The sequence below is a fragment of the Corapipo altera genome, unplaced genomic scaffold, assembly GCF_003945725.1.
Source record: "Corapipo altera isolate COAL_440 unplaced genomic scaffold, ASM394572v1 201, whole genome shotgun sequence".
In the NCBI taxonomy this organism is placed as follows: Eukaryota; Metazoa; Chordata; class Aves; order Passeriformes; family Pipridae; genus Corapipo; species Corapipo altera.
This window is the reverse complement of record NW_020884940.1, coordinates 2,805,296-2,815,695: the sequence shown is the minus strand read 5'-3', so window position 1 is coordinate 2,815,695 and position 10,400 is coordinate 2,805,296. Positions and strand designations below refer to the sequence as shown.

General features: G+C 52.2%; 1 protein-coding gene across 1 annotated transcript; it reads left to right on the top strand.

The window, feature by feature from the left end:
- Nucleotides 1–2,875: 2,875 nt before the first annotated feature.
- Nucleotides 2,876–8,152, top strand: TENT5B (terminal nucleotidyltransferase 5B). Its single transcript, XM_027661270.1, has one exon. It carries the CDS (start codon nt 4,535–4,537, stop codon nt 5,561–5,563), a length of 1,029 nt encoding a protein of 342 aa, XP_027517071.1. The 5' UTR covers nt 2,876–4,534; the 3' UTR covers nt 5,564–8,152.
- Nucleotides 8,153–10,400: the final 2,248 nt, after the last annotated feature.

Sequence of the window (10,400 nt, the reverse complement as noted above, 5' to 3'; positions counted from 1 at the left end):
AAGCCCATCAATGGGGTGTCCCTTTAGCGCGCGCCCCGTCCCGACCAATCGCCGCCGGGATTCCCGCGCGCCGGAGGGGCGGAGCTCCACCCCCCTTCGCCCCGCCCCCTCCATCGCCCCTCCCCTTTCCCCCTCCCCTCTCCTCCAATTGGCTCCGGGCCCGGCCTCGCTCCTCCCCCCGTGCCCGCTCTCGGGCCGCGATTGGCGGTGGGCCGGGCCAATGGGGCGCGGGCCGGGGCTATATAAGGCGCGGCGGGGGGGGCGTGCGGGCGCAGCGCTCGGCGGAGCCGGTGGCGGGCGGGGGGCGGGCGGGCCGGTTCGCTGCGAGTCCCTGCGGGCACCGACCGCGCCTCCCGCCGCGCCCCGCGCGCCCACCCCCCCCCCCCTCGCCGGCCCCTCTCGGGGGGATTCCTTTTTACCTTTTCCCCCTCATTTTAAATCTTCCCCCCCGGTTTCCCCTCCGCGCCCGCCACTTCCGGCCGGTTTCCGGGCTGTTTCCGGCTGAGCGGCTCGTTTTTTTTTTTTTTTTTGGGCGGCGGTTTGTTTCTTTTTTTTTTTTTTTTCGGGGGGGGGGGGGGGGGTGTGTGGGGGGGGTTGTGGGGGGGTTGGGGGGGGGGGGGATCACGGGCCGCTCAGTGTCGCCCCGTTGGACTCTGCCCCGTTCCAGCGGGGGTCAGGGAGAAAATAAAAAGTGCTGAGGCGACATTAATCGTCCCCGTCGGGCCCCGAGCCAACCCGCCCGGGCACCCTCGGCCTCCCCCCGCCGGGCCCAGGGCAGAGCTCCTGGCGCGGGGATCGTGGAACGCTTTGGGTTGCAAAGTACCTTAAATATCGTGAATACTCTCCGCTGGAAGGGACCCGCAAGGATCATCCATCCCAGCCCCCGGCTCTGCGCGGCACAAGCCCCAGCAATCCCACCCTGTGTCTCAGAGCATTGTCAAGACGCTGCTTGGCCTCTGGCGCGCGTGGGATTTGGGAAGACCATCTCATTCCAAGCCCCTACCCCTATTCCAGCACCGTCCACTAGACCAGGTTGTTCTCCAAGCTCTGTCCAGCCTGGCCTGGATGCTCCACTGGGGTTAAAAGCTGCATGGGAGGACTGGCCCCAATCATCCGGGGCGGTGCTGTGCACTCAACTGGCCCCACTTCCCAATCCTGAGGGTCTCTGTAGGGCTGGCAGGAATTCATTGGACTGCAGCGATGTCTAAAGCTGGAAGGACCCTCCTGGAAAACTCGCCTGCCTTTAAAATCCTGCCCCATCGCTGGAGCTGCTGCGGCTTGTGCCACAGATCCCGCTCAGCTTCCTCCCATCTTGTGTTGTTCCTCCTCTTTTCGAGTTAATTTGGTGCCCTAAGAGCTGTGATATGTGTGTGGCCAAGGCAAAAAGTAGCTTTTTTTTTTTTTTTTTTGGAGCTGCTTCCACGAAATGGCTTCGTGCTGGTGGACATGTTGGGCTTGTGTTGGAAGAGGCATTTATTAATTCAAATGCCGGATCAAATGTCCGTGTCCTTTGATTTCTCGGGACACTGATGTATCCTCCAGAGCCTGCCCGAGACTTCACGAGCTCCTGTTAGTTTAACTATCAAGTAATAACCGTGTTTAATATTAAACTAACAATGTAGTTCGAATGAGCTGATGCATATTCATGTTTGGGAGGCGACTTCATTCCTCAGTAATGACTCATCAAATGTAAAATCGGGCATGTTGGCTTCTAATTAAAAAGCCTATTCACGGTGCTAAAACCCAACTGGCTTTCACAATAACCTAATCACCGGGATTTCGGAGCCTCAGCTGCTTGAGAAATAGTTCGAGTTAAGCCTGGAAGATGGGATGGTGACATTTGAAAGGCTCGGCTGGTTTTAAATTCCTCGAGTTCCTGCCGCATCTGTTGGGGGCAGAAGCGCTAAATTTTGGCTGCTCGATCCCGAAGCTGAATGACAGATGAGATTTGCAGGCAGGACGCTGCCCTTGGCTCGGGCAAGACCGCAGCACTGTGCAGCATCAAATGTTCCACCAGTTATTCCTCTCTGGTTCCACAAAAACTGCGGCGATTCGGTGTCGGAGCTGCCGAAAAGGATGTTGCCAGTAGCAACTTCAAACATGGAATAACTGAGGGCTGTAATTGTGCCCGGCCGTGCTGGCAGACCCTGTGTTTAGGGCTGACTAAGCTGGAACAAGTAACCCAAAAGGCAGTTATTTATCCTGTTGTTGTTGTTGTGGGAGGTGGGAAGCGGCAGGTCAGGACGCAGCAGGATTTGCTCCTGCCTGGCTGTCAGAGTCAATTATCCCAACCACACGGAAGGTGAGCTGCTGTTTTGGGAAGCAGGTCAGCAGCTGCCTAACCCTAGAAATATCCAACCCTCTGGGGGAAAAAATGCATCCCTGAACCCACTGCCTGCAGCTGGGGAGCTGAGCTCCCAGGTGGAAGCTCTCAGGGAATGGCAAAGTGCTCTGCAGGGTTGGAGCTTTCTGGGGTGATTTGGGACAAAGCTGACTTGAGCAGTTGGATTTTTCCCATTTTCTGAGTACGTCTCACACGGACAGACCTGGGGAGCTCAAGTAAGCCTGGAGCTTATGGGTCTGAAACACTGCAGGCCCTGAGCTTTGCTCGGAAAGGGGTTAAGCAGATGTTCTCTGGGGTTAGGAAATTAATCTGGAATGAGATCTTCTCCAAGCACTGGGCCTGGCTCCGCATCTAACACTTTTGTGACCTATATCTTGTCTCTCTAAGCCTAATAGCACAAAACTCTTAACTCCACGAGTAGTGCTGGAGCCGTGCCCCGGGTGAGTGACTCCAGTTGGCAGCAGATGCAGACCAGGAGCTCCCCTGCATGATGTTTGTTCAATTTGGGGGATTAACCCTGTGTCTCTTCTAGAAGTAAACTTAATTTTTTTTTTTTTTCCAAACTATCTACCTTGGAAAACAACTTCTTTCACTGGCTGGATTGGATGTGCTGGTGGGGACCTGGGACTTCTGATGGTGAATAGCTCCCTGGTTGACTGTTGCCTGACATGTGACTGTCACCACGGGCTTGGCAAGGAGCCCAGGCATGTTTCTAGCCTGAGCAGGGATGGCTCGTGTCAGGGAGAAAGGGGAAACACCAGCAGGGAAGCTGCATCGTGAGCCTGAACAACCTCTAAGTGCAAAAACATCCGTGGGGTTGTTCTGAGATTTTTTTATTTTTTTTTGCAGAGGCAGCAGAACTTGCTGGCGGCCCTTAGTTGGGTCACCAAGGGGTCTGTGACACAGTGAGGGTTTCACACTGCAGTTCTTCACTTTTTATGTGTTCTTCTTTCTAAACAAAACTCGTGGAGGGGCAGTTTTACGGCTGCTGAGGCCAGAGCTGCAGTGCTCTGATCTCCCCCAGCACTGTCTGCTCAACCAGCAAGAGGGTTTGTCCCTTCTGATAAAGTTTTGAATTAAAATTTGGATTCTGGGAGGCCGAAAATCAGAATTTTTGGGGCCTCTCAAACTAGGGCAGCCTCGCAGAGCTGGAGGACCTGGTTGGACTGGCTCTTGGTGATACAATTTGTCCGTTTGTGTCCCAAGCTTTGGCTCTTTCAAGCCATAGCCTTGCTTCAGGCTGGTTAGCTGGGAGTCCCAGGAAAATGGGTAATTGCTGGAGAGGAACATGAAAGCAGGATGAGAGGTGGGAAGATCTTCTGGTGGAAGATGCAGACTTAATCTTCCTGGGATCTTTGAGCTGAGTTAAACTCAAATTATAAGCTGGTGTCCAGGGAGTTTATTTTATGGTCTTGGGGGTTATTTTAGCCTCCTGCTTGTTAAGTAATCAAGCAGGTGATTCAGCTTCCCTCTAAATGAACAAAGCTTTGGAGGGACTGGTGGGTGTGCCAGGACTGAGCAGGCAGCATTAAAATCACCGGAGTAACACCCGTAAGATGAAAGCTGCCTCTTGTGCTTGATAGCATGCCAAGCTCAGCACGAAGCTCTGACACACTGGAAATTGTTAGGATACACTTACTAGTTGGGACATGAACTTGCATACGCCTGGCTGGGGCTTTTGAGCAGTTCTGGCATCTTGATTTGCCTTTAATGAATCTTGACAGGCCGAAGGGGATGGCTAAAAGGAGCGAGCCACCCTGATTAAATCCACTGGGACTGCTGCAGACTGTGCTGCTGCCTCCCTGTTTGGGGTCACTTTGGGGTCGGCTGGTCTTGGCTTGCTGGCTGGAACTGTGAGGGGATGAAGGGGGCAGGGACCACCCCAAAAAATGGGGTCAGGGAACCTCTCCCCTTCAGCGTGGGGAAGGCAGGGGAGAGCAGACACTGCACTGGAAGCAGAACAGCTCATCATGTGCAGTCAGATCCCTCTAATGCCAGGGAATAAGTAAAGGAGAGCCACCCCTAGCTGCTGGTAGGACTCGGGATGCTTTCCAAAGTGACCTATTTCTAATGGATTAGCTTTTTATTTCACTGTCTTGCACTGGAGTGACCCATATAAGCCCAGGGAGTGGATCCTGCTGTCACCAGGCTGCTCCAAAAATTCCTGCTTGCCTCTCACTGACTCTCTTTATGTCTCAGGTTGTCCGTAGCCGCCTGGAGAAGAAAGGAATCACAGTCCATAACGTCAGGTTGAATGGCTCAGCAGCCAGTCACGTTCTGCATCAAGACAGTGGCTTGGGGTACAAAGACCTGGACCTCATTTTTGGCGTGGACCTGAAGACAGAAGATGTTTTCCAGCTCGTCAAAGACGTGGTCATGGATTGCCTGCTTGACTTCCTCCCCGAAGGCGTCAACAAGGACAAGATCACCCCCATGACTCTGAAGGAGGCCTACGTGCAGAAGCTGGTGAAGGTGTGCAACGAGACCGACCGCTGGAGCCTCATCTCGCTCTCCAACAACAGCGGGAAGAACGTGGAGCTCAAATTCGTGGACTCTCTCCGGCGGCAGTTCGAGTTCAGCGTGGACTCCTTCCAGATCATCCTGGACTCGCTGCTGCTGTTCGGGGAGTGCTCGGAGAACCCCATGGCTGAGAACTTCCACCCCACGGTCACCGGGGAGAGCATGTACGGGGACTTTGAGGAGGCCATGGACCACCTGCGGAACAGGGTCATCGCCACCAGGAACCCGGAGGAGATCCGAGGCGGGGGGCTCCTGAAGTACTGCAACCTCTTGGTGAGGGGGTTTAAGCCCAAATCGGAAGTGGATATGAAGGCACTACAGAGGTACATGTGCTCCAGGTTTTTCATAGACTTCTCTGACATCGGCGAGCAGCTGAGGAAGCTGGAATGTTACCTCCAGAGCCACTTTGTTGGGATGGAGAGCAACAGATATGACTATTTAATGACCCTCCACAGGGTGGTCAATGAGAGCACAGTCTGCCTCATGGGACACGAGAGGAGGCAGACCCTGAACCTCATTGCCATGCTGGCTGTGAGGGTCCTGGCTGAGCAGAACATCATCCCCACTGTCACAAACGTTACCTGCTACTACCAGCCAGCCCCTTATGTCAGTGAAATAAACTTCAACTACTATGTCACCCACGTGCAGCCCTTCCTGCCTTGCAATCAGTCCTACCCAACGTGGCTTCCCTGTAACTGAGCCAGGACAAACGTCAGGGTCTGTCCTCCAAGGTATTTCCTTGCCTTGGCGGGTTGGGAGGGTGGGATGGGGGGGTAAAAAAAAACCAAAACCCACCAAAACATAAAAAAAAACCACAAAAAAACCCAACCAACCTTCCTAGAACTGCAACAAAAGGAAACTTCCTGGACTCCTGCTTGAGTGTCTTGTTCCTTGGGGTTGTTGGAACAAGACCTGTCTGCTGTACACTGTGATGGGAAGTGCAGTGTTATAGAAATGAGATGACTCGGACGTTTATGGGAAGACTTGCTCATGGAATTCTGGAAGGCAGTGGGGTGGGTGGGGGTGTGTGAGGGGAGACTGTAGAATTACGCTAAGGTAGAGCTGCACTGCCCTGAAATGGATCTGAATTGTGTTTTGTTTTGTTTTGGTTTTTTTTGGTTTTTTTTTTTTTTTTTTTTTTTAGTGCAGGAGGTGTTATGGGTGTGCAAACTTGTGGTTTCTGCCAACAGAAGCCCGAGTGGCTAAATTCCTTTGAAGGACCAAAGAATCCTGTTTAAGTGCCTGTAACAATATAAACACAACTGTACTGTAAACCTTTATTATTTTTGCAGGGGCTGATGTCCCAAGAGCTTGAGTGGGGATTGTCTTGAAGAGGAAAATGTTTCTGTTGTGGGGTGGGGAGGGTCGTAAGATCATTTCTAGTAACCTGGCTGAGGTTCCGTGTCGCTGAGGTTGTGTTTGTTTGTTTGTTTTTTTTTTGGCATGACTTGCTGCCTGTGAAGGACCAGCTGGAGCAAAGAGCTGTCAAAGTGGGGCTGCATAAACCAGGGAGGTATTGGAATGGCTACGTGTAAATGCCTGAAACGGGGAACACTGGGGAAGGGGGGGAGTGCATGGTGGAAAATGCTGTGCAGAGCTTTCTGGAAAAAAAGGCAGCAGGGACCTGCATATGAATTTCTTCAAGCTCCCAAGTCTGCAGTGCCAAAATATGGTTGTGTTCCTAGATGATGAGGCAGATGATCTGTCCAGGAGCCTGCCCCAGGCTGCTGGACCTAATCCTGTATTTTCTAGGGGAATTTGAAATGCTGCTCTTCGTAGGTTTTTTTTATTGGTTTTTTGGGGTTTTTTTTTTGGCATGCAGTGTGGTTTTAATGCACAAAGCCAGAGGCCAGCTGGGTTATCAGGAAAGATGAGGCTTGTCCTTTTGAAGCACAAACCACTCAGTTCACTAGTCAGTTATTTGAGCCTGTGTCCTCCAAGGAGATGGGCAGAGCTCTTCCAGTCTGGAGATCTTCCCTTGGGCAGGTCCTATCTTCCAAAGCAGCCTGTTCCCAGCTATGTGATTCCATCAGCATTTGAAATTCATTCTCTAGCTAGAAATGGAGCTTGGGGGGGTGGGGGTGAAGTTAGTTGGCCTTAGGAAAGGAAAAAAAAAAAAAAAGAAAAAAAAGTCTTCTTAACAGACCTTCTTGTGTCGTGAGGGTTTGGCTCTCTCAGTCCAACGTGGCTTTGAAGTTGTTGGGTGTCTGGAGCACAAAAGTTTTTTCATGGAGGTGCCTGGATTGCTGTGCCCGTGGAGCATCTCAGATTTAACTATGCACGGAGGGAGAGGCGGGCAGGCAGCAGGCATTCCCTAGGGATGCTGCTCCGGGAACACCACGGCTTCAGTGGTGCTTCCTCCGAGGCTGAGGTACTCCAAGTATCTTTACTAACTTGTTGGGGTTTTTTTGTTTTGTTTTGTTTTGGGTTTTTGGGGTTTTTTTGTGACAAAACTGTAATAGCTGGGCAGATTGAACGCTCTTAATAAAGACTAGATCCTTGGAATGTGCATAGCCAGATTGGTACCTTTTTTGGGGTAGGGGCGATGTGGAGTTGGGAGTAAGGGGTGTGGGGGGGTGGCTCTTGCGCTTAACATGAACTAACCCAGCTGAAACTGGTCCAACTTTGCTCCCTCTCCAGACAGAGCTGAAGAAGTGTCACTAACAGTGTAGGTTTTTAGCTGCCTCCCTGCAGGACAGCTCTGCCTTCGTGGCCAGGGCTGTTGTGTCAGCTCTGCTGCAGCCCCATAACTCCCCAGAGCCTCAGTGGTGGGAGCTTGAGATTTTCCAGTGCAAGTTAAAACTGGCTTAAGGGCTGCCTGTGGGAGCAGATGATACTTTTTTCTTTCATTTTAAACTTCAGATGAACGTAGATGCCATGTAGCATGTTTTCTCCAGGCTGCTCCTGCCCACAGACACGTAGACACTAAATTGAGATTCCCTCCTTCCCTCTGAGATGCCCAGAAAGATTCCCTACAGCCAACAGCTCAGCAGGGCGACTTCCCATTGAGATTGCACTTTTGATATACGGAGTGTGTGTGGTGGGACTCTTGTGAATGGGTTGAATCTGAATTTTTCTAGACCTTGCAGTGATACTGTGCTGCCTCTTGTGAGGGGGCAATTGGAAGATTCCAGTAGCTTGAATGGCACTTGATATTTTTTTTTTTGTTTTGTTTTGTTTTAAATGTCTTTTTTTTTCCTACACCTGTATCACTTGTCATGCAATGGGCTTGACATAGACTCACTAGATTCTTTAGAATCTGTTACGAATAAATACAGTGTATTCAAATCTGCCGGGTTATTTTTATTTGCTTGTCCAATCGGGGGAGTTGTGGTGATGAGGTGACTCTGCTCCCACCAAAAACCAGGCTCAGAACCAACGGGTGACCTCAGAGGAGTGAGCTGAGATCCTGCTCCTGGATCTGCCCAGATGCTCCTTGGTACCTCAGGCTGCTCCATCCCTCTCTCCGAAGCAGCTACAAATCCCAGGAATTGTGTAGCTGTTGGCAGGTCACTCCTACAGCTGAGGGAGGTTTCTATTTATAACACTGTTCTTTAGTGTTGTGCATCTTCCCTTTTCCTGGTTCTCCTCATGTTGCTGGAGGGGGGAGGGTGGCCCGAGGTGCTGATCTGAGGTCCCTGCTGTGGGAATGGCACTGGGAGACTCTCCCTGCTGGTTTTCCACGGCTTCATTCCCTGCTGGTGGTTTTGAACAGCAAAAGGTGGTTTGAGTAGTTAAGACTTGGATACTGTGTGTAGCTGACCCACCTGCAGAGTGGTTCCTCTTGGAAAAGGGGAGGGTGAGAGGCTCTGGAAGGCTTATCTCCCTAAAAAAGCTCAGTTCTGCTGATGTTCAGGCCAGATTCCCATGGGATGGCTGGCAGCTGGGTGCCAGCTCCCCCAGCTCTGGCTGCCCTCCAGCCCAAGATGAAGTTTCACTTCCCCTTGTCAAGCTACAGGCGGTTCTGGTTCCACTGCAACAATGGAGCTGACGAGGTGCCAGTCCCTCTTTGGGACAGACTTGCTGGCTCTGCATCTCCAAATTTTTACAGTCCGGGGCCAAAGCTTCCCTCTGACAACAGGGCTGGGATGTTCTCGCTGGGCTGGCACTGTGTGAGTCCCTGTTGCCTGCTCGAGTAGGGCTCTGCCTCTGCAGAGCTGGTTTCTCTCCAAACCTGCTGGGTTTAGAGATGTTTCCCTCTCTCTGGCACAAACCCAGCACGGCCTCCTGCCTTCCCTGAGCGTCTCTCGTGTATGGAAGCAGCTCTAAAGTGTCTTAGTCCATCAGCTGTCTTCAGTGTGGGTGGTTGGTCCTGCTGTTGATGCTGTGGTGAATAAGCTGCCTCTGGATTTGTGACCCTGAGCAGAGCAGCAAAAGCCCTGACAGAGTCGGCTCAGCATTGTTGGAGCGGATCAGACCATACAAAAGGATGTTGGTGGAAAGTACTAGTTGTGATCAGAAAGGAGCTATCAATGTTTACAGCCGAAATTCGGATCCCTCTTTTGTTAATTGTCAAATAAAAAAAAAACCTATATATTTTCTCACAGCCTGTAGTCTGTCATTATTTTCCTCTTTGAGGCAGAGGGCGATGGATAAGTCAGGGTGTGCCTGAGGGGTCTGGTGGGTGAGATTTGGGCTCTAAGGGATGCTTGGCTCAGGAGCTTTGCTCTGAGGACAGGTGTGTGCTGGGGTGGCTGCTCCTTTATAGTAACTGTCTATAAATATAGCTCCCTATATTTAGCCCAGTGGTCTGGGCAGTGCCCAGCTCGGATAACCAGAGTCAGGAGCGGAGGAGCCCACGCCACAGCCCGTGGTACAGTACAGCACGTGCCCACAGCACCTCTGCAAAGGGCTGCTGTGCCATCAGTGCCTGGAGACGCATCCAAAAATACTCGGCGTTGTAGCAGCAGGATCACTCCCAGGGCTGGCAATGCGGGTTTCCACATCTGCAGCTTTTTCTCCTGGAAGGACATCTGGCCACGCTCCAGAATCACTGAAACGGCAGGAATTTGTCTTGACTCCAGAATGCAAGAAGCATCTTGCTCCAGCCTCCCTGCTCCCAGCCATCCTTAATCCGCTGGCCCGGTGCCGAGGGTGGCACCAGCTCTGTGCAGGCGGGTTGCTAGACCCAACATGGCATTTAAATTTTATTTTAATCTCTCTATTTAGCTTTTTTTTTTTTTTTTTCCCCTTGCAGTGTGCCAGTGTTTCTCCCCGGCTGCCCTTCTCCTCCTCCTCCTCCTCGGGAGCCGCTCGGGCAGCGCGGGTGTTAACTGTGCCATTCGAGCTCCTGCAGCATGAGAGAACAGTCTGTCTGTGCAACTCCTCTTGCCATTTATAGCTGTGTTTGGGCGATCCAGCACACGGGCCCTTGTGCTCCAGAGCCTGGTGCCAAGCACGAGACAAATGCTCCATTGATATTGGACGTTCCGGGAGGGCAGTTTGCTCCCGGGACGGGGCTGAGCTGCCGGAGGATGGCACAGCCCACCCTGCCTGCTCCTGAGCCCTGGGGGGATGGCACAGCCCACCCTGCCTG

Bases quoted from the DNA above. Each gene is read 5' to 3' on its own strand.
- TENT5B (XM_027661270.1), top strand. From the start codon at position 4,535: ATGTCTCAGGTTGTCCGTAGCCGCCTGGAGAAGAAAGGAATCACAGTC.